A 24,218-nucleotide genomic window follows, 5' to 3' on the forward strand; every position below is an offset into this window, starting at 1 on the left:
CCAGGCTAGGGGTTGAATTGGAGATGCAGCTGCCAGCCTACACCACACCCACGGCAATGCTAGATCCGAGCTGCGTCTGCCACCTAAGACCACAGCTCATGGCAGTGCTGGATTCCCAACCTACCGAGTGAGGCCAGGAATTGAATCCACATCCTCATGATACTAGTCGGGTTTGTAACCCACTGAGCCACAACGGGAACTTTCTTTTTTCTTTTTTTTGGCCATGCCCATGGCATGCAGAAATTCCTGGGGCAGGGATCAAAACCAGTGCCAGATCCTTAACCTGCTGTGCCACAAGAGAACTCCTTCACTAACTTTTAAATAAAAGCTTTCTCCATGGTTCCTTTAATATCCCCTTTTCCACAGTACAAATTCATCTGTATTTTCTTATGCAGTTCCATGGCTTCATCAGCTCCTGTATAATAATATTCTCAAATTGGTATTTCAATCTCTCCCCTTCAACTCAAATTATATCAAATTATTTCTACTAGCTCCTGGGACATTTCCCTTTGAGTAGTCTACATTTCTCTTCTTAGTAAACTTAGCATTTATTAAGTATCTGCTATATGCCAGGTATTATTGTAGTATAGCAGATGTAAAGATAAAATATTCTTGTGACCCTGAAGAACTTTCACTTTAATAGGTAACATGTTAGACACTTTAGATCCAGAGTACATAAAAATCAGGGTCTGCAAACTTAGATTCATACATGGCCTCTGCAGGTAATACGTATAAATGAAGTATGCTAATTATAACAATAAGGGGTAAAAGTAGAAAATGACAAAGTCTTTGGAGGACTAGTAATTTTTTCTGTGAAATCTGACTTTAAAAAAATATTGGCAACTAATTCAAATGATTTTATTTATTTATTTATTTATTTATTTGTTTTTGCTTTTTAGGGCCATACCCTCAGCATATGGAGGATCCTAGGTTAGGGGTCTAATTAGAGCTACAGCTGCTGGCCTACACCACAGCTACAGCAATGCCAGGTCCCGAGCCTTATCTGCAACCCACACCACAGCTCATGGCAACGCTGGATCCTTAACCCACTGAGCAAGGCCAGGGACCAAACCTGTAAGCTCATGGTTCCAAGTCTGATTCATTTCTACTGCGCCACGATGGGAACTCCTCACATGATTTTAAAACACCACAACTGTGTAGGCCAAATAAATATGTGGGATTCAGGCATTATGCACCCTCAAGTTGCAAACTTTTGTTAAAATACGAATTCAGGATCTTTGTCTAAACCTCCTCTTTCTCCTCAATCTTTATTTTGCTTTCCATTTATTTGCATTTCTTCTATGGTAGTTTTCAACTTTTTGCATGATGTGAAAATGTAGCATGGCATGTTAATTCTTCCACAGTAGTTTTCTTTGGACCAAAATTATTTATGTAGTTTTATTTTGGGCTATACATTTGATTTTTTTCCACTCTTTAAGGTAATCTTTTTATGTAATAGTGAAAAAGACATAATTTTTGTAGCATTTTATTTTAAGATTCTATAGTTTACCACCTTTTTGTTTTTCTGAATCCTTAGTTGCACATAGGAAATGTTTATGAGGCTGGAAAGTTGAACCTTTTAACAGTTATTCAGTTATTAAATGAAGTCTTGAAAGTAATGAAATATGAACATTGTCAGGCTGACCAAGCAAGACTGACAATAGACCTTCACTTCCTTGAAAAAGAGACCAAATTTCAGAGAGAAAGATTGTCAGATCTGAAGCATATGAGGTACACTAGAAAGATCTTCTCTTATTTCACTGGGGGAGGAGTAGGGTGGGTTTGATGATTTCTCAGAACAACTTTTGCTTAGTTAACAACTAGTTTTGGCAAACAGCTATGAAAATTTTACTAGTACTCAATAACCTCATGTCATCAACTGCTATAGAGACACATGAAGTAGAAAGGAAGATTAATGTAATTTTTTTCTTTTTTCTTTCTTTTTTTTTTTTGGCTTTCTAGGGCTGCACCTGTGGCATATGGAAGTCCCCAGGCTAGGCGTTGAATTGGAGCTGCAGCTGCTGGCCTATGCCACAGTCACAGCAACCGGGATCCGAGCTGCATCTGAGACCTACACCACAGCTCATGGCAATGCTGGATCCTTAACCCACTGAGTGAGGGTAGGGATTGAACCCACAGCCTCCAGGGTACCAGTTGGGTTTGTTACCACTGAGCTGCAATGGGAACTCCTGTAATTTTCTTTTGTCTGGAATATATTATTTGCCCTGAGTGACAGTTCTTTATGAAATATTCTTAATTTTTCTCTGGCTTTTCTTCTCTAGTGTTTACTAATTAGACTAATCCTCAAACAAGTTATTTATGCCTTGGAACCTCCATATGCTGCGAGTGCAGCCCCAAAAAGCAGGAAAAAAAAAAAAAAGGTGACTTATCTTGAGGAGAGTGACTGGGAGGTATGGGCTCTCTTTAGAAATGGGTAGAGAGTAGGAATAGAATTTCAACTTGAGTTTAGAACTAGGAAAAAAAAATTTAAAGATAAGTGAAGTATCCATGTGTGATTGTTATCTGATCTTAAAAGGAAAAAAAGTTTTGTTTTTTCTGGTCTTTTTTTTTTTGCTTTTTCGGGCCGTACCAGTGGCATTTGGAGGTTCCCAGGCTAAGGGTCAAATTGGAGCTACACCTGCCAGCCTGTGCCACAGCCATATCAATGCCCAGTTCTAAGTTGCATCTGCAACCTACACCACAGCTCACGGCAACGCCGGGTCCTTAACCCACTGAGCAAGGCCAGGGATCGAACCCGCAACCTCATGGTTCCTGGTCAGATTTGTTTCCACTGCACCATGATGGGAACTTCTAGGTTCTGAATTTTGTATGAATGAGTTTTTCAGTGTATGTGTGCTGTATTGATTGAACTTTGAGTTGCATTTTCCCTTCTCTACAAACTATTCTTGCTTCAATACTTTTTTTTAATATATTCATATTTTGAATAAATTTTACTTTTTATGCTATCATAGGTATAAAATAAAGGAAGATCTCACAACTATAAGACATTCTATTGTTGAACAAGAAGGAGAATGGCATAAAAAGTGGAAAGAATTTCTTGGTTTATCTCCTTTCAGTCTAATTAAAGGTTGGACTCCAGTAAGTATTACTGACTTGTCTTTTGGGGAGTACTCTCTTTTTTTTTTTTTTTGTCTTTTTGCCTTTTCTAGGGCCACTCCCTCAGCATATGGAGGTTCCCAGGCTAGGGGTCCAATCGGAGCTGTAGCCACCAGCCTTTGCCAGAGCCACAGCAACACGGGATCTGAGCCTCATCTGCAACCTACACCATAGCTCATGGCAACGCCGGATCCTTAACCCACTGAGCAAGGCCAGGGATCGAACCCACAACCTCATGGTTCCTAGTCAGATTTGTTTCCGCTACGCCATGATGGGAACTCCTGGAGAGCAGGCTCTTGATTTATCTTATTACAAATGACTTAGAAATGCTATGCATGTATATGCTTGTCGTCTTTGCACCTGAGCCTAAAGTTCAAATGTCTTGCTTTCTGTAATTTTTCTAAATTCATACTGGAATGTTCATCAAGATGCTGTTGAAATTATAGTTAATATTTTTAGATTTGTTGGATTGTATTAAACAGAGAAGACGTTTCTCTTGATGTTAGGTATTATTACATTTGAGGCAAAGTTGGGTGGCAAAGTAAGTCCTCTTGTTCCTAATATTCTACTTGTTAGTTTACAAATAGTTATAGGAGGAGTTCCCGCTGCAGGGCAATGGGATTGGCAGTGTCTCTGGAGCACTGGGATGCAGGTTCGATCCCTGGCCCAGCACAGTGTGTTAAGGATCTGGTGTTGCCGTGAGCTGCAGCTTAGGTCACAACTGTGCCTCGGGTCTGATCCCTGGCCTGGGAACTCCATATGCTGCAGGACAATCGAAAAAGAAAAGAAAAAGGTAATCTGTATGTTTGGTAATTATGTCTTCCTTTTAGGGGGAAACATCATTCCTTCATAGATTAACAGTGCTGTTATTTGTGGTGCTGAGTAAAATGTGTGTATTTCAAAATGTATTTCAAATTCTGTTTTAAGGCTGTGGATCTTTTACCACCTATGTCTCCCCTTTCGTTTGATCCTGCCTCAGAAGAAGTATATGCGAAGAGTATTCTTTTGCAGTATCCTGCTTCACTTCCAGGTTTGTTATTTTTTTCTTTTACATTTCCCTTGCATTAATATTTCTCTCTATGATAGCAGTTCCTTTACATTCTTTTTTTTCTCCGAGTAATTTTGTATTATGGTGAAATGCACATGGCATCTTAGTCTTTGCAACTTGTCCAACTCAGCGGCATTTAATAAACTCACAAACTTGTGCAGCCATTGCCATTAGCTAGTTCTGAGTATTTTTATAACCTCAAAAGGAAACCCCATACCTATTATGCAGTCACTCCTCATTTCCTCCTCCCTCAGTTCCTGACAACCACCAGTGTACTTCTAGTCTTTATGATTTGCCTATTCTGGATATTTCATGTAAATGAAATCATATGAGACCTTTTGTGCCTGGCTTCTTTTTACTTGGACAGTTTTTTACTTTGCCCAGTGTGTTCAAGGTTAATCCAACTTGTAGCATGTATTGGTACTTCATTACTTGGTATAAATAAATTCTCTTGTATGATTGAATTGTATTTTGTATATTCATTTGTCCTTTGATGGACATTTGGGTTGTTTCCACCATTTGGCTATTATTAGTAATGCTGCTCTAAATAGTTGTTTACAAATTGTTATGTAGAAGCCAATGAATTTTTAACTTGAAAGAATAGTACAATAATTACCCAAGGAGTTCCTGTTGTGGCTCAGTGGAAATGAATCTGATTAGCATACATGAAGATGCAGGTTCGATCCCTGGCCTTGCTCAGTGGGTTAAGGATCTGGTGTTGCTGTGAGCTGTGGTGTGGTCCCAGATGCAGCTTGGGTCTGATGTTGCTGTGGCTGTGGTGTAGGCCAGCGGCTACAGCTCTGATTTGACCCCTAGCCTGGGAACTTCCATATGCTGTGGGTGCGGCCCTAAAAAGACACACAAAAAAATTACTGGAATACTCACTACCTGTTTCAACAGTTGATATTTTTGCTTTAAATGTGTATGTTTGTATTTTTGCTGAACCATGTAAGTTCAAGACCTTAACACTTGACTTCGTTTTAGCATGCGCTGTTAGGAAAATAGACTGTTTTCTATTTATTTACCATACTGTTATATCTAAAAACTAATAATTCTTTTTTTTTTTTTTTTTAAGAACCACAGTTCATTTTCCTCTTTAGTCTCCCTCACTTTTGTTCTTTAAAAGATTTCTATTTTTCTTTTTTTCTTGTTATGGCTACACCTGTGGCATATGGAAGTTCCTGGGCGTGGAAGTCGAATTGGAGCTGTAGTTGCTGCTGGCCTATGCCATGCCACAGCAATGGCGGATCTGAGCCACGTCTGTGACCTTTGCTGTAGCTCATGGCAACACTGGATCCTCAACCCACTAAGCAAGGCCAGGGATCAGACCCTCATCCTCACAGAGACAACATTGGGTCCTTCACCTGCTGGGCCACAACAGGAACTCATAGAAAAGATTTATTGAGTACATTGCTAAGGGAAGCAGTGTTCAGGAGAGCTTGTCTGTCCTGGGGGTAGTGGTTTGGTCTCTTTTTATGAGGAAACTGGTTTGGCTTCCAACTGATAGTCCTCTCAGTTGCTGCCATGCAAATAAGGGATTGAAATGTGGAGGTTCTGGTTGGCTGATATTTGAGGCAGCTTATTAGTTGGTTGGAGGTTAACAGAATATGGCTTGTGTATAAAATGGTTCCACCACCCCCTGCTGCAGTAGATGGGCAATGCCAGATCTTTGCTATTTGGGGGAAGGTCTCATCTTCTGTAGCTATTTCGTGCTGAACAAGGGCGACATGTTCGCCATACCTAGGTCCTTCAGTGGTTTTCTGTGCTGGTGGATTGGAATAAAAGAAATAAAAGCCAAAGTGGAGTTTCTGGTGAAATGGGTTGGAAACCTTGTCAGAGCATCATCTGGAGATGGAATTGTTCGCTTCTGGAAGAGACTAGATCAGTACAAGAATTGTTTAACTAGGGGCCCAAGCAGAGATAAGAACCAGGTTATGCTTGGTAGCAATTTTGATTATGGTCCAGAGTCAGCTTGGCCTACCTTGTCCAAAGGAATGGAACCACTTGGCATGGTCACATAGATATTTTTGTCCTCTGTTGATGCTGCATTGAGAACAGTTGGTGGCATCAGATCTGACACAGCGTATAAAACTCAGTAATACAAGGACTTGTCTGAAACTCTACCTATAGAGCATTACTTGAGATGATAGAATTAATTTGATAGGTCTTGGCATATTTGATTGGCATTGTGTTCTCACTTCAGCTTGGAAAGGGCCTTTGCATTCTTGGCAGCCTTAGTTTAGACCTTGTGAAATCTGAAATTGTCCTCATGTCCACCTGGAGATTTCTATGTTACCTTGAAAGTGAGGGCATATTTGTGTCCGTTTAGGAAATTTAGTTAGAAGTCCATACTTTAGAAGTGTTTGGTAGGTTCTTTGGAGGTAACTCTCTTCTTCAGACATTGTAATTTATACTCTTGGGATTCCTTTTTTCCTCTAAGGTAGAACCTTGGTCTGAACCGGGGGACCGCAACATTGTTTTATACTTTTTGTAGTAAACTACTTTATCAAAGGTGAAACAACTTTTCCCCCCTCCTACACTTTACATATTATGTCTTACTTGAAGTGATTTTCTTTTTAGTAGTTTTAAAAATTATATTTCAGAATATTAAAAAGTGTTAATAATTTTTTTTTTTTGCTTTTTAGGGCCACGCCTGAGGCTTATGTATGGAAGTTCTTAGGCTAGAGGTCAAATCAGAGCTATAGCTGCCAGCCTACACCACAGCCATAGCAATGCAGGATCCGAGCCACGTCTGTGACCTATACCACAGCTCATGGCAACACCGGGTTCTTAACCCACTGAGCAAGGCCAGGAATCGAACCTGCAATCTCATGGTTCCTAGTCAGACTCATTTCCTCTGCGCCACGACAGGAACTCCCTTGAGCATCTTTTTATATGCTGGTTGGCCATCTGTGTGTCTTCTTTGGGGTAATGTCTATTTAGATATTCTGCCCATTTTTTTTTTATTTTATTTTTTTAAATTGAAGTATAGTTGATTTATAATGTGCCAGTTTCCTCTGTTCAGCAAAGTGACCCAATCATACATAAATATATACATTCCCTTTCTTTTCTTTTTGCTTTTTTTAGGGCTGCACCCCTGGCATTTTGAAGTTCCCAGGCTAGGGGTCAAATCAGAGCTGTAGCTACTGGCCTATACCCTAGCCATAGCAATACCAGATCTGAGCTGCATCTGTGACCTCTACACCACAGCTCACGGCAACGTTGGATCCTTAACCCACTGAGCGAAGCCAGGGATTGAACGTGCGTCCTCATGGATGCTAGTCAGATTCATTTCCACTGAGCAATGATGGGCACTCCTATTTTTTTTTGTGTGTGTGTGTGTCTTTTTGCCTTTTCTAGGGCCGTTCCTGAGGCATATGGAGGTTCCCAGGCTAGGGGTCTAATCGGAGATGTAGTTGCCGGCCTATGCCAGAGCCACAGCAACGTGGGATCTGAGCTGCGTCTGAGACCTTCACCACAGCTCACGGCAACGCCAGACCCTTAACCCACTGAGCGAGGCCAGGGATCAAACCTGCAATCTCATGGTTCCTAGTTGGATTCCTTAACCACTGAGCCACGATGGGAACTCCTGTTGTTGTTTTTTTTTTTAATAACCTAAATGCACTGTTTTATCTGTCCCCCCTTTGCATCTTAAATGAGATAATTTAGTTTTCATCATTTCTTTTTTTTTTTTTTTTGTCTTTTTGCCTTATCTAGGGCCGCTCCTGCGGCATATGGAGGTTCCCAGGCTAGGGGTCTAATCAGAGCTACAGCCACAGGCCTATGCCAGAGCCACAGCAACCCTGGATCCTTAACCCACTGAGCAAGGCCAGGGATTGAACCTGCAACCTCATGGTTCCTAGTCAGATTCATTAACCACTGCGCCACGATGGGGGAACTCCAATTTTCATCATTTCTCGCATGTGATTGTGGTCTAGCTACTCTGCCTCTACTCTTCTATCAGTTTGTATTACAAATGGCTATCAGTGATCTTTTTGTTATGTAAATATGATCTTTATCTTCTGGTCTAATACCCATCACTGCTTCCTATTGCCTATCACCTTTAGGAAAAAACTCGAGATGCTTTTTTACTCAGCAACTTTTACCTTACAGACTTTCATACCAGAAGAAATGTGCATCAACTCTGCCTACCACCACCAGAAGGTGTTTACAGTTGTGCATTATCTTTTTATTTTTATATAAAAAATTTTAAAAAGTTTTCTTTATTGAATAATGGTTGATTTACAGTGTTTTGAGTGTATAGCAGAGTGATTCATTTATCCATATACTTTTTCAGATTCTTTTCCTTTATTTGTTATTACAAGTTAATTGAATATATCACCATTGTTTTAGTTAATGGTTGTCTACTAAGTTTGTGGTGTAGTTGTATTTGTGCATATTTTCATTTTTTTATTATACATTTTTTATTTTTATTTTTTAATAGTGATTTTTATTTTCTCCATTATAGTTGGTTTATAGTGTTATGTCAGTTTCTACTGTGTAGCAAAGTGACCCAGTCACACATACATATGCATTCTTTTTCTCACATTATCCTCCATCATATTCCATCGTAAGTGACTAGATATGGTTACCTGTGCCATACAGTAGGATCTCATTGCTCATCCACTCCAAATGCAGTAGTTTCCACCTATTAACCCCGGATGTCCAGTCCATCCCACTCCCTTCCTCTTGGCAGCCACAAGGCTGTTCTCCAAGTCCTTGAGTTATTTATTTATTTCTTTTTGCTTTTTTTTTGGGGGAGGGGGGAGGCTGCACCCACAGCATATGGAGGTTCCCAGGCTAGGGGTCAAATCGGAGCTGTAGCTGCTGACCTACACCACAGCCACAGCAACACAGCATCTGAGCCACATTTGCGACCTAAGTCACAGCTTCCATCAATGCCGGATCCTTAACCCACTGAGCAAGGCCAGCGATTGAACCTGTGTCCTCATGGATGCTAGTCAGATTCATTAACCGCTGAGCCATGATGCGAACTCTTACGAGTTTCTTTTCTGTGGAAAGGTTCATTTGTGCCGTATATTAGATTCCAGATGTAAGTGATATCATATGGTATTTGTCTTTCTCTTTGACTTAATTTACTTATATGAGAGTCTCTAGTTCCATCCACGTTGCTGCGAATGACATTATTTTTTTCTGTTTCCATGTCTTGGCTGTTGTGAATAGTGCTGCAATGACATATGGGTATATGTGTCTTTTTCAAAGAAAGTTTTGTCTGGATATATGCTCAAGAGTGGGATTGCTGGGTCATATGGTAGTTCTCTATTTAGTTTTCTGAGGTACCTCCATACTGTTTTCCATAGTGGTTGTACCAATTCACATTCCCATCAGCAGTGTACGAGGGTACCCCTCTCTCTACACACTCTCCAGCATTTATTTGTTGACTTGTTAATGATGGCCATTGTGATAGTTGTGAGGTGGTACCACATAGTAGTTTTGATTTGCATTTCAGATTCATTTCTGCTGAGCCACAACAGGAACTCCTTTTTTGCCCATTTTTTCAATTGGGTTGTTGGTTTTTTTGCCTTTGCGTTGTATGAGTTGTTTGTATATTTTAGAGATTAAGCCTTTGACAGTTGCATCATTTGAAACTATTTTCTCCCATTCCTTAGGTTGTCTTCTTTTTTCTTTTTTCTTTTTTTTTAATGGTTTCCTTTGATCTGCAAAAGCTTGTCAGTTTGATTAGGTCCCGTTGGTTTATTTTTGCTTTTATTTCTTTTGCCTTAGGAAAATGAGCTAAGTAAATATTTGTATGGTTGATGTCAGAGAATGTTTTGCCTATGTTCTTTTCTAGGCATTTGATGGTGTCTTGTCTTACATTTATGTCTTTAAACCACTTTGAGTTTATTTTTGTGTGTGGTGTGAGGGTGTGTTCTAGTTTCATTGATTTACATGCAGCTGTCCAGGTTTCCCAGCACCACTTGCTTTTCCCCATTTTATATTCTTGCCTCATTTGTTGAAGGTTAATTGACCATAGGTGTTTGGGTATATTTCTGGGTTCTCTATTCTGTTCCATTGGTCTGTATGTCTGTCTTGGTACCAGTACCAGTACCACAACCACACCGTCTTGTTTACTTTAGCTTTGTAATATTGCCTGAAGTCTGGGAGAGTTATGCGTTCTGCTTGGTTTTTGTTCCTCAGGATTGCTTTGGCAATTCTGGGTCTTTTATAGTTCCATATAAATTTTTGGATTGTTTGTTCTAGTTCTGTGAAAAATGTCATGGGTAATTTGATAGAAATTGCATTGAATCTGTAGATTGCTTTGGGTAGTATGGCTCTCTTTATGATATTAATTCTTCTAACCCAGGAGTATGGGATAGCTTTCCATTTCTTTCAATCCTCTTTAATTTCCTTCATTAATGTTTCATAGTTCTCCATGTATAAGTCTTTTACCTCCTTGGTCAGGTTTATTCCTAGGTATTTAATTTTTGGGGGTGTGATTTTAAAAGTTACTGTGTTTTTATATTCCTTTTCTAATATTTCATTGTTAGTCTACAGAAATGCAACTGATTTCTTTTTTTTTTTTTTTTTTTTTTTGTCTTTTGTTGTTGTTGTTGCTATTTCTTGGGCCGCTCCCACAGCATATGGAGGTTCCCAGGCCAGGGGTTGAATCGGAGCTGTAGCCACCGGCCTACGCCAGAGCCACAGCAACGTGGGATCCGAGCCGCGTCTGCAACCTACACCACAGCTCACGGCAACGCCGGATCATTAACTCACTGAGCAAGGGCGGGGACTGAACCCGCAACCTCATGGTTCCTAGTCGGATTCGTTAACCACTGCGCCACGACGGGAACTCCGCAACTGATTTCTGAATGTTAATCTTGTATCCTGCTACTTGCTGAATTTGTTTTGTTTTTATTTTCACTAATAGAAGACCCAGTTACACATACATGTACACATTCTATTTTTGCACATTATCATGCTCCATCATAAGTGACCAGATATAGTTCCCGGTGCTACACAGCAGGGTCTCATTGCTAATCCATTCCAAAGGCAATAGTTTGCATCTATTAACCCCAAGCTCCCCAACCACCCCACTCCCTCCCCCTCCCCCTTGGCAACCACAAGTCTGTTCTGCAAGTCCATGATTTTCTCCTCTGTGGAAAGGTTCATTTGTGCCTTATATTAGCTTCCAGATAAAAGTGACATCATATGGTATTTGTCTTTCTGTTTCTGACTTATTTCACTCAGTATGAGAGTCTCTAGTTCCATCCATGTTGCTGCAAATGGCATTATTTCGTTCTTTTTTATGGCTGAGTAGTATACCATTGTGTATAGATACCACATCTTCCTAATCAAGTTGTCTGTCGATGGACATTTGGGTTGTTTCCATGTCTTGGCTATTGTGAATAGAGCTGCAGTGAACATGCAGGTGCATGTGTCTTTTTTAAGGAAAGTTTTGTCCGGGTATATGCCCAAGAGTGGGATTGCTGGGACATATGTTAGTTCTATGTATAGATTTCTAAGATATCTCCATACTGATTGCCATAGTGGTTGTATCAACTTACATCCTCACCAGCAGTGCAGAGGGTTCCCTTTTCTCCACACCCCCTCCAGCATTTGTTATTTGTGGACTTATTGATGATGGCCATTCTGACTGGTGTGAGGTGGTATCTCATAGTTTTGTTTTGCATTTCTCTAATAATCAGTGATGTTGAGCGTTTTTTCATGTTCTTATTGGCCATCTGTACATCTTCCTTGGAAAAATGTCTATTCAGGTCTTTTGCCCACTTTTCAATTGGGTTGTTGGCTTTTTTGCTGTTGAGTCTTATGAGTTGTTTGTATATTCTAGAGATTAAGCCCTTGTCAGTTGCATCATTTGAAACTATTTTATTCCATTCTGTAAGTTGTCTTTTTGTTTTCTTTTTGGTTCCCTTTGCCATGCAAAAGCTTGTCAGGTTGATTAGGTCCCATTGGTTTATTTTTGCTCTTATTTCTGTTGCTTTGGGAGACTGATCTGAGAAAATATTCATGAGGTTGATGTCAGAGAATGTTTTGCCTGTGTTCTCTTCCAGGAATTTGATGGTGTCTGGTCTTATATTTATGTCTTTTAAGCCATTTTGAGTTTATTTTCATGCATGGTGTGAGGGTGTGTTCTAGTTTGATTGATTTACATGCAGCTGTCCAGGTTTCCCAGGAATGCTTGCTGAAGAGACCGTCTTTTTCTTATTTTCTGTTCTTGCCTCCTTTGTCAAAGATTAATTAGCCATAAAACAGACACATTTTATTGCTGCATTGCTGTGGCTCTGGTGTAGGCCAGTGGCTATAGCACCGATTAGACCTCTAGCCTGGGAACCTCCATATGCTGTAGGAGCGGCACTAGAAAAGGCAAAAAGACCAAAAAAAAAAAAAAAAAAAAAAGGGATTAATTAACTATAAGTGTCTTGCTTTATTTCTGGGTTCTCTGTTCTGTTTCATTGGTCTGTATGTCTGTTTTGGTACCATTACCACACTGTCTTGATGACTTGCTTTGTAATATTGCCTGAGGTCTGGGAGAGTTATGCCTCCTGATTGGTTTTTGTTTCAATTGCTTTGGCAATTCTGGGTCTTTTGTGGTTCCATATAAATTATTGGATGGTTTGTTCTAGTTCTGTGAGAAATGTCGTGGGTAATTTGATAGGGATTGCATTAGATCTGTAGATTGCATTGGGTAGTATGGCCATTTTTACAATATTAATTTTTCCAACCCAGGAGCATGGAATATCTTTCCATTTCTTTACATCTTCAATTTCCTTGATTAATGTTTTATAGTTCTCTACATATAAGTCCTTTACTTCTTTGATCAGGTGTATTCCCAGGTATTTGATTTTTTTGAGGTGCAATTTTAAAAGGTATTGTATTTCTGTATTCCTTTTCTAATATTTCATTGTTAGTATACAGAAATGCAACTGATTTCTGAATGTTAATTTTGTATTCTGCTACTTTGCTGAGTTTGTTGATCTGTTCAAGTAGTTTTTGTGTGGAGTCCTTATGTTTTTCTATATATAGGTATCATATCTGCATAGAGTGTCAGTTTTACCTCTTCTCTTCCAATTTGAATACCTTTTATTTCTTTTGCTTGTCTGATTGCTGTGGCTAGGACTGCAAATACCATGCTGAATAAAAGTGGTCAGAGTGCGCATCCTTGTCTTGTTCCAGATCTTAGCAGGAAGGCTTTCAGTTTTTCTCCATTGAGTATTATATTGGCTGTGGGTTTGTCATAAAAGGCTTTTATTATGTTAAGGTATATTCCTTCTTTACCTTAAGAGATTTTATCATTAATGGATGTTGGACTTTGTTAAATGCTTTTTCTGCATCTCTTGAGATGATCATGTGATTTTTGACTTTTCTTTTGTTAATGTGGTGTATAATGTTGATTGATGTGTGTATGTTGAACCATTCTTGTGAACTTGGGATGAATCCCACTTGGTCATGGTGTATGATATTTTTTATATATTGTTGAATTTGGTTAACTAGAATTTTGTTGACAGTTTTTGTGTCTATATTCATCAGTTATTGGCCTGTAATTTTCTTTTTTGGTAGTATCTTTGTCTGGTTTTGGTATTAGGGTGATGGTGGCTTCATAGAATGTCTTTGGGAGTGTTCCTTCTTCTTCAATCTTTTGGAAAAGTTTAAGAAGGATGGGTGTAAGTTGTTCTTTGTGTTTGGTAGAATTCACCTATGAAGCCATATGGTTCTGGACTTTTGTTTGTAGGGAGTGTTTTTATTACATATTTAATTTTATTCCTATGTATTTGTGCTTATTTAAAAAAAAATTTTTTTTTTTTTTTTGGCTTTTTGCTATTTCTTTGGGCCGCTCCTGCGGCATATGGAGGTTCCCAGGCTAGGGGTCGAATCGGAGCTGTAGCCGCCAGCCTACGCCAGAGCCACAGCAACGCGAGATCCGAGCCGCGTCTGCAACCTACACCACAGCTCACGGCAACGCCGGATCGTTAACCCGCTGAGCAAGGGCAGGGATCGAACCCGCAACCTCATGGTTCCTAGTCGGATGCGTTAACCACTGCGCCACGACGGGAACTCCTAAAATGTTTTATAAATAACTAACTCAGTCATAATTAGTAGATTCTGGAGTTCCCATTATGGCTCAGTGGAAATGAGTGCAACTAGTATCCATGAGGATCTGGCATTGCTGAGAGCTGTGATTTCGGTCTCAGATGTGGCTTGGATCTGGCATTGTTGTGGCTGTGGTATAGGCCAGCAGCTGCAGCTCCGATTCAACCCCTAGCCTAAGAACTTCATATACCACAGGTTCGGCCCTAAAAAAAAAAAAAAAAAAAATGTAATTAGTAGATTCAAAAGCATAGGGTATTGAAAATATTATAAGGTGACATTATGATGAATTAAAAGAAAAACTTTATGTAGTACATACATTGGTCCTAAACAGTAACAGTTTGGACACATGTATAAGTAATCTTTCAGACACTAACATGTTGAAAGAAGAGGAACCTCTGGAATATTGTCAGATCCTCTGTAATGTAGCCATGGCCTTCTTCACCAATTTCATTTCCTACCGTGTTTCCATAGATATACCCTATGTTCCAGCATACCAAATGTACACTTATTCTCTCTGTACTTTCATGGCTTCTTCATGTTCCTTACTCTGGGCCAGGTGCCTTTCTGCCTCCTTGCATTTTGTGCATACTTGTATCATAATATTGTAGCAGTATGCCATAATTTTCTCTTGATCAATAGTCTAAACTGACTCATTGAAGGCAGGTCAGTTTTTAATTTCTTTTTCTCATTATTAGTACAGTTATTAAATGATATGTTAAAGAATAAATATATAGATTGATATCATAAATGCTGGACTAAAATATACTAAGTACTGTAACTTGTTGGCCTTGCTGGTTTATGTGGTAATTGCATTATTTGTGTACTTAAACATGAAGCATGGCTAAGTAAGGCTGAAAAATTATGGACTGTCCCTTTTTTTGAAACTTAGAATGAGTTAGCTTTTTAGAAAAGCCTATTATACATGTTACGATCACTGTTATGTGTATTACTATAGACTTAACAATTGAATATATATCTTTTAACATTAGCATTACTTTATTTTTGTTTTCTTCTATTTAGATGATATTGATCAAGAGATCTCTGAATATTAGAATGTATAAACATATTTAAAGAGCCATTAATTTTTGTATTTCTTTAGATACACCTAAGCAATATAAGCAGGAAAATGATTGCAGAAGAGCAAGTGATGTACTGGGAACTAAGTGTGATCTAGCCAAGAGGTAAAACAAATTTTATTTTCATATTGATTTTTTTTTCCTTTCATTAAATTTAGTCACATCTTCAGCCAGTTTTCAAGCTTCTCTACTGTGGGATAGCTCATAATTTTCTTCTTTTAACCAGTGTTTTTCCACTGTGGAGCCGATTTTCAGGAGAGATTAAATCTGATGCATGGGCATTTTTTTCCTTCTATTATTATCTAAACATTGGGATTCTTGGGGATTAGTTAATTTTTTTATTATAGTTGATTTACAGTGTTCTGTCAATTTCTGCTGTACAGCAAAATGTCCCAGTCATATATACACATACACTTAAATTCTTTTTCTCACATTATCCTTTATCATGATCCATCACAAGTGCCTAAATATAGTTCCCTGTGCTGTACAGCAGGATCTCATTGCTTATCCACTCCAAATGCAATAGTTTGTATTTGCTAACTCCAAACTCCCAGTCCTTCACACTCTCTCACCCACAAGTCTGTTCTCCATGTCCATGAATTTGTTTCTTTTCTGTAGATAGATTCATTTGTGCCATATATTAGATTCCAGATATAAGTGATACATAAGAAAATTGTCTAATGCAGGTTTAGGAATTTTTGCCTTTTTATATCTGTGAACTTCTTTGAAACCACTTGTGACTGTTGACTAAATACAAAAATTTAGAGACTTCTGAGATCATCTAGTTGGTAGTTTTCATTCTGTGTTCTGCAGTGCCCTGTTGTGCTGTAGATGAATTAAATTTAGCCTGTGACTGTTCCAATCTTCCACTTCAACCTGAGCAGCTCATTCTTTTATCTATATTGTATATTGGGGTTTTATATGCTATTTGAAAAAAGAGTTCTATGCTTTAAAAAAAATTGCAGGGGGAAGACTTCTGATTCAATCTAATCCACAAATTTAGCATATGAAAAAACTGAACCTATTTAGTTTGTTTTAACTTCCTTTAGGAGTAGGCTTATTTACTTTTGTCTTTTCTAGGCCGACACCCATGGCATATGGAGGTTCCCAGGCTAGGGGTCTAATCGGAGCTGTAGCCTCTGGCCTACACCACAGCCATAGCAACGCAGGGTCTGAGATGCATCTGCAACCTACACCACAGCTCACAGCTGGATCCCCAACCCACTGAGCAAGGCCAGGGATCAAACCCACAACCTCATGGTTCCTAGTCAGATTCTTATCCTGTTTTGGCCATTAGGTAAGCTGATGTCAGATTATAAAGGCACAAATCTCAAAATGTATGTAATCCACTTGGGGAATTTTTTTTTTTTTTTTTTTTTTAAGTTTTTAACTTGGGAGTTCCCATCGTGGCTCAGCAGTAACCGAACCTGACTAGTATCTATGGAGATGTGGGTTCAATCCCTGACTTTGCTCAGTGGGTTAAGGATCTGGCATTGCTGTGGCTGTGGCTTAGGTCTGTAGCTGTAACTCCGACTGATTTGACCCCTAGCCTGGGAACTTCCTTATGCTGTGGGTGCGGCCCTAAAAAGCAAAAAAACCCACCTTTTTAAAATTTGTATTTTATTATTTTTAAATTTAGTTTTTATTTTATATTGGAGTATAGTTGATTTACAATGTGGAATGTATTTGTTCTCTATTGAAACGAAACATTATTAAATAGTAGTCAAACAGATACACTAAATAGATTCCTTTATTATTTTGCTTTTTCTTATTACCCTTTGACCTTAATAGGTGTCTTTAAGTTCACCTTCCCTATGTCAGTGAGGCACAGATATGGAAACAAAATACTTTGGGGGAGTTCCCGTGGTGGTGCAGTGGTTAACGAATCTGACTGGGAACCACGAGGTTGCAGGTTCGATTCCTGCCCTTGCTCAGTGGGTTAACGATCTGGTGTTGCCGTAAGATATGGTGTAGGTTGCAGACGCGGCTCGGATCCTGCGCTGCTGTGGCTTTGGCGTAGGCCAGCGGCTATAGCTGCGATTAGACTCCTAGCCTGGGAACCTCCATATGCCGCAGGAGTGGCCCAAGAAATGGCAAAAAGCCAAAAAAAAAAAAAAAAAAAAAAAAAAACTTTGGGAAATTCTAAAAGAAAATTCTAAATTTTAAGTGACTTGAGGCCCTCTTCATTCTGTATAATCGTAATATGTTAATAAGTTAAAACACTGTGACTAGAGTCAAAACTTACATGTGAAATTATGCTATTGACAGTTCCCTCTGCACTTATTTTCTTGTTCATAGGAGGTCTGGACTACTTATGGAAGAATTTTACCTTGTTCTTAGATCTGGATGTGATGTTGATTTTCTGAGTACCTAAAGAAATATAATGAAATCTTTAGTGAAGACTTAATATTGAAGAAATTGTAAAGTTATTGGGCTTGCTAATTTTATACCCTTATCACAGTTGTTCTTAAATCATGCCCATTAGAGGGAAATGGTTGGTGCTTCACAATCTCAATCATGTTTTTTAGTGTGTGTTTTCTTTTTTTTTTTTTGTCTTTTTAGGGCTGCACCTGTGGCATGTGGAAGTTCCCAGGCTATGGGTCAAATCAGAGCTGAAGCTGCCTCCCTGTGCCACAGTCACAGTAATAGGAATCTGAGCTTCGTCTGTGACCTACACCACAGCTCATGGCACTGCCGCATATTTTAACCCACTGAGTGAGGCCAGGGATCGAATCTGTGTCCCCATGGATACTAGTTAGGTTCATTTATAGATGAGCCACATCAGGAACTCCTGGTGTGTGTTTTCTTGAGAGAGCAAATTAAATATTTTGATTAAAGTCTCTTGTTGGACTAAAGATTGATGGTGTTAGTAGATTAATTCATAAATCTGTTTTATTTATGAATTCCATTTAACCTTAAGATTTTTTCTTTTTTTTCTTTTTCTTTTTTTTTTTAAATGGCTGCATCTATGACATGCAGAAATTCCCAGGTGAGGGATCAAACCAGTACTATAGCAGTGACTTGCACCTCAGTAATGATAACGCCAGATCCTTAACCCAGTAGGCCACTGAGAAGCTCCTCAAGATTCCTTCTTGAAGTAGAATTTTGTATTAAGATGTACTATCAGAATTCTACAGGAGCTGAACACTCAGCCTCTAAGAATTTGATTCAAATAGAATTCTCTTAGTATAGAAAAAAGTTGCATTAAATATATTTTGTCTTACACATTTATTCTGAACTCCTGGATCTTTTAACTATCTTTCAGTACTTTATTTTTGTGCCCATGGCATAATGGGAGTTCTCAGGCCAGGGTTTATATGCACACTGCAGCAGTGACCTGAGCCACTGCAGTGACAGTGCTAGAGCCTTAACCCACTGCACCACAAGGAAACTCCAATCAATACTTTATTTTACTCATGTTGAGATATTGAAAGGAGGTGGTAGAGGAAGGATTTTTATGACAAGGGATAAATGTGACCAAAGTGGTAATGGGAAATGAAAGATTATTACTGCTTAATAAACAGAAGAGTTGAGTTACTGGGATTTGAAAATAAACTTGTTGCTCAGAATTCTTTACTTTAAAAATTATTTTATAATAAAATGTTTTATGTGTAATGTGGGTAAACTGCACTTAAAGAAAACCCCTTTTTTTTTGCCTGTGGTTCAGCTGTTATACTAAATATTTGTACTGTCATCTTACATCAATATCAGTGTAGTTAATTGGGAAATGCATAGTGGATTTACTTTTTTTTTTTTTGTCTTTTTTTTGCATTTCTTGGGCCGCTCCCACGGCACATGGAGGTTCCCAGGCTAGGGGTTGAATCGGAGCTGTAGCCGCCAGCCTACACCAGAGCCACAGCAACGCGGGATCCGAGCCGCATCTGCAACCTACACTACAGCTCACGGCAACACCGGATCGTTAACCCACTGAGCAAGGGCAGGGACTGAACCCGCAACCTCATGGTTCCTAGTCGGATTCGTTAACCACTGCGCCACGACGGGAACTCCTGGATTTACTTAATACCACTATTCAGTTAAAAAAAATGAATGTAGTTTTTAGATTATGTGTGATGTTAGTTTAGCCCTTTCACATGTAGTTTTCATTCACAAGTACTAAAATATAACTAGTGTTGTCCATAAATCTGGTTTGGTTTTGATCAGAATGAGCTCTTAGAGGCATAATGATAGTAAAATCAGAATTGAATGATTAGTGATGCCTTTGCTGTAAAACTGTGGGTACTAACTCTCTTTGCAATTGTTTTTGGAAAGGAAGTTTTCATATTTCTAGTGGTGGTGATGCAGTTCTTCTACACCCTTAACCTCTCCAGTTTCTTTTTTGCATTTCAAAGATAGGAAGCAGTATGATCTTGCATGCATGCTGAATAAACATCCTAGTCTTAGAAATTCAGTCCTAATCTCATATCTTTTTATTTATTTATTTATTTTTCATCTTTTTAGGGCTGCACTTGGGGCATATGGAGGTTCCTAGGCTTGGGGTCGAATTGGAGCTGTAGCTGCTGGCCTAAGCCACAGCCACAGCAATGCCAGATCTGAGCCACGTCTGTGACTACACCACAGCTCATGGCGGTGCCAAATCCTTAACCTGCTGAGCAGGCCAGGGATCGAACCTGTATCCTCATGGATGCTAGTCAGGTTCATTTCCGTTGAGCCACAATGGGAACTCCTTATATCTTTCTTTTTATAATCTCTGTGTACTATTTCTTTGTCAACTGTAGACAAACGGTTAACAACAAATGAAAATAAAAAACAATTAACTAAAATTTCTAACAAATCACTCGTTAGTTTCTTTTCCAAGTTCTCTTATTGGCTTTACTTATAGTATGGATATAGTCTTATATTCTAAAATACAAAATTTTCTCAACATTTAGCATAAATGGAGGTTTTTTAGTTTGTGATGTATGTTTACTTAACATTTACATATTACCAATTTTCACTTAAAATAGCTCTGTAGCATTTGTTTTTATTTAAAATTTTTATTTTATGTCTTTTTAGGACTGCACCCGCGGCACATATAAGTTCCTCAAATTGGAGCTGAAGCCCTGGGCCTATGCCACAGCCATAGCAATCCAAGCTGAGGCTGCGACCTATACCACAGCTCACGGCAATGCTGTGTCCTTAACCCATTCAGAGAGGCCAGGGATCAAACCCGTGTCCTCATAGATGTTACTCAGGTTCATTACTGCTGATCCATGAAGGGAACTCCACATTTATTTATTTTTAGACTTTAGATTTCTCTCAAAATTTTTACTGCTATAAAAAGCATGTCTTTTTCTTTTGGAAGTGCCCTTGGATAAATTTCCCCAATGGGATCAACACCCTTTCTTCTTATCTGTTATAGTGCTAGGATTTCATGGGCCTCAGTTTTGGCATGGCAAGTGGGTAGGGAGTAAGGACTGAGCCAGGGCTGCTTTAAAGTTGACTGGAATTGAGATATTATCATGTGCCAATCAGAAATTTGAGAGAGGAAGGTATAGATGGTGGTTCCATTTTCTCTATTGTGAGGCTTTGTAAGAATGATTCGAAGAGGAAAATTTAGTTTATAGGCATCTATAAAACCTCATCTTTAAGTGAGTTTATTCATTTATTCATTGATTTGTCAATCCATCAGTCAGTTTTAAATATGTATTGTACTTTCAAGCACCAGGCACTGTGTTAGTCCTTGGGAATAGCCTTTGGTAAGACATAATTTTTGTCTTCAAGGAGCTTATGAGTGTTTTGGTGGCATCTTAATGATGTTGGTCCATAGCTAGCCCTGCTTCAAGGGTTTTTTTAAATCATTTTAATGTCAAGCTTAGGGGAAATTTTGGTTAAAATCACAGTAGAGGAGTTCCCGTTGTGGCGCAGTGGTTAACGAATCCGACTAGGAACCATGAGGTTTCGGGTTCGGTCCCTGCCCTTGCTCAGTGGGTTAACGATCCGGCGTTGCCGTGAGCTGTGGTGTAGGTTGCAGACGCGGCTCGGATCCCACGTTGCTGTGGCTCTGGCGTAGGCCGGTGGCTACAGCTCCGATTCAACCCCTAGCATGGGAACCTCCATATGCTGTGGGAGCGGCCCAAGAAATAGCAACAACAACAACAAAAAGACAAAAAAAAAAAAAAAAAAAAAATCACAGTAGATAGTGATCAGTAATTTTTTGCCTTAGATATCTAGATTATAACCTGTGGAGGTGAAGTTAAAGCTTGAAAAATTTGATTTTGAGTTATGTTTGAAAGGTAGATGATTGTAAGGACACACTTAAAGAAGTTTGAAATTCCTATATAAAATATTTGCAAAGCTGCTATTACATACTTTTCTGTTTATGAACAGAAAGAAAAACATGTGCCTGATGTTAGAGGGTAATCCTGTGGTCTCTGTGGTAATGCTTCCTTTCATTTAACCTAGAATAGAAAAGCTTTTGGTCAGTGAGCAGACCCAATCCATGATTGAATTTGAAAACATTTTCTTTTTATCTTTTTGTCTTTTCTAGTGTGGTACCTGCAACACATGGAGGTTCCCAGGCTAGGGGTCTAATCGGAGCTGTAGCTGTTGGCCTACGCCAGAGTCACAGCAACGCGGCATCCGAGCTGCATCTTCGACCTACACCATAGCTCATGGCAACGCCATATCCTTAACCCACTGAGTGAGGCCAGGGATTGAACCCGCAACCTCATGGTTCCTAGTCAGATTTGTTAACCACTGAGCCACAACTTGAACTCCTGAAAGCGTTTTCAAAATGAAGATAAATTATTTAAATTATCATTGCTTTGAAGGTTTAAAAATTAATAACATTTTGTAATTACAGTGAAAAGATGCATAAGGTTTTCATGTTTGTCAAAAGGGGCAAGAGAATCTAAGAAATCAAGGGATACTGTGTGTGGAATGCAACAAGCTGAAATTGGATAATTTCATGCATTTACTATAAGTGTACCATATTTGCTTTAGAAAATTTAGCATAAGAGAAGTTGATTTTGGACAGGATATATCAAAGGCATCTGAAAGTCTCTGCTGCAGTGAGATTCTGTGATATAAAAATGTCATTCTAGTTAATTGAATTTTTGACTGTTCATCAGGTCATTCAGCCCTTGTAAAAAGTTCTGTTTACTTAAAATACATAACAGGTAAGGAAATTGTTCTTAATTTGGGAGGCTGATACACAAATTGGGCTGGAGTACTGCTCTAATTGTCACCATACTTCCCTAGAACAAACTGCCTTTTGATGACCGGGACGAATTGAGTGAAATCGTAACGGACAGATACGAGGCAGACAGTTTCTTTAGAATAGTCAGATACTTCAAGTGAATGGAATTCTTTGTTACTCATACCTTGAATTTCACTTACTTTTTTTCCCTTTTAGCCCCACTTCTTTCCTGTTGCAGGCCATTTCATCATCAGATAGGAACAGTGTCACATTACTTGAAAAGGTACCTTTTAAAACAGTTAATTCTGACCATACTCACTTATGATAAAATTTTCTTTGCTTTTGTTGATATCTCAATTAAATTAAATTTCTATTTTCACATTTCCCAGTATGTACACGTTATATATCATCCCTGTTTATACATTTTGCTCTTACTTCTAAATGGAAATATTGGAATTTTGAAATTGTGCCAGTGAACATATAATTGCACAGTAATGTTAGCAACTTTTTATAGATTCATGATAACTCAGGAATCTCTAATAAATGTCAGCTGCAATTATTAAGGTTTTAACAGTACATGTCTCTCTTCTTCAGGACATGAAAGTGAGAACTCCTAGAGAGAAAAATGAAATAATTTCTAAGAAAATAACAGAATTTGAAACGGAAGAATCTTCATCATTAAATATTGCAAAGAATACAGATGGTAGTGCATTTGGAGGATCTCTGCCAGCTGAAAAAAGTGATCCATTCCAAAAAGAGCAAGATCATCTGGTAGAAGAGGTTAGAAAAAGATTGTAAGAAATATACTGAAATATTATTTTCTCAGTGGTGTTGGGGTCATAAGTGAAGAATAGTTAATTATTAATTAATTCGGGATAATTTGGAAGAGGAGGTCACAGATAATAAAAATCATGGTTAAAGCAGAATTGGTCCTTCCCAAAAGTAGAAATAGATATAAAATAAACTTACTCAGTTAAGATTATATCCATTGTTAAAACTTATGTCTCATTCTATAAATATCCAAAATTATAAAACAAATGTAATATTTTGGGGATTAACCTTACATAAATTGTTGGATAAATATACCCAATGATAATACTTCATTAAAATACTCTCTGAATGTTATCTGTTGCTTAGCCAAACTTCCTCTTTAACTTTTTTTATTAGATTTATAGTTCTTTTTTGATATTAGAACAAAGATTATGCAAAATATCACTGAACAAAGTTGTCCTTCTACTATTTTTTTTGGTCTTATTAGGGCCACTCCTGTGGCATATGGAGATTCCCAGGCTAGTGGTCCAGTTGGAGCTACAGCTGCTGGCTATGACACAGCCACAGCAATGTGAGATTTGAGCCACAGTGGAAACTCTGTCCTTCTGCTTTTTAATAAGTGAATAGATGTATCATTGTTCATGATCTTGGTTTTTTTTTTTTTTCTTTAGTGTTTTTAGAGTCACACCCTTAGCATATGAAAGTGCCTGGGCTAGGGGTCAGATTTGAGCTGCTGGCCTATGCCATAGCTACAGCAACGCCAGATCCCAAGCAACACCAGATCCTTAACCCATTGATGGAGGCCAGGGATTGAACCCACATCCTCATGGATCCTTGTTCAGTTCGTTACCGTTGAGCCACGATGGGAATTCCCGATCTTGGATTTCTTAACCAGCCCTGTTCCTTAATACTTTTCACTGGGAAGTGACAATAATACTATAGTTGCTGAGTATTGCGGAACTCAGTTAATACAAATTAAATAGGCCAGTTTTTTTTG

The 24,218-nt window shown here is 38.7% G+C and overlaps 1 protein-coding gene, 1 long non-coding RNA gene and 1 other non-coding gene across 26 annotated transcripts in view; 2 read left to right on the forward strand and 1 right to left on the reverse strand.

The window, feature by feature from the left end:
- The window catches only part of HAUS6 (HAUS augmin like complex subunit 6), a 50,869-nt gene that overhangs the window by 15,988 nt on the left and 10,663 nt on the right, over window positions 1-24,218 (forward strand). For 16 of the 24 annotated variants that reach the window (XR_014821060.1, XR_014821061.1, XR_014821062.1 and 13 more), the window contains 6 exons: window positions 1,538-1,731; window positions 2,973-3,099; window positions 4,045-4,147; window positions 15,336-15,417; window positions 22,667-22,733; window positions 23,045-23,230. Coding sequence is in view for 12 of the 24 variants with exons in the window: in XM_084984235.1 (XP_084840361.1) it covers window positions 1,538-1,731; window positions 2,973-3,099; window positions 4,045-4,147; window positions 15,336-15,417; window positions 22,667-22,733; window positions 23,045-23,230 (759 nt within the window). In the remaining 12 variants the exon portion in view is untranslated. Of the gene's footprint in view, window positions 1-1,537; window positions 1,732-2,972; window positions 3,100-4,044; window positions 4,148-15,335; window positions 16,393-17,364; window positions 17,443-22,666; window positions 22,734-23,044; window positions 23,245-24,218 lie in introns of those variants that run through there. The other 8 variants (XM_084984281.1, XM_084984292.1, XM_084984287.1 and 5 more) reach the window with 3 other exon arrangements.
- Window positions 6,790-14,461, reverse strand: LOC146407003 (uncharacterized). Its single transcript, XR_014821100.1, has 3 exons — window positions 10,986-14,461; window positions 7,937-10,689; window positions 6,790-6,870 (listed from the first exon to the last, which is right to left on the reverse strand). It is a non-coding gene; the product is annotated as an uncharacterized LOC146407003 (long non-coding RNA).
- LOC146407004 (small Cajal body-specific RNA 8) lies at window positions 22,452-22,582 on the forward strand. The gene has a single exon (XR_014832336.1).

The sequence above is a fragment of the Sus scrofa genome, chromosome 1, assembly GCF_054392235.1.
Source record: "Sus scrofa isolate SSC_HxYL_T2T_F1_AM1 chromosome 1, Sscrofa_HxYL_maternal_Yorkshire_Landrace_v2.0, whole genome shotgun sequence".
In the NCBI taxonomy this organism is placed as follows: domain Eukaryota; kingdom Metazoa; phylum Chordata; class Mammalia; order Artiodactyla; family Suidae; genus Sus; species Sus scrofa.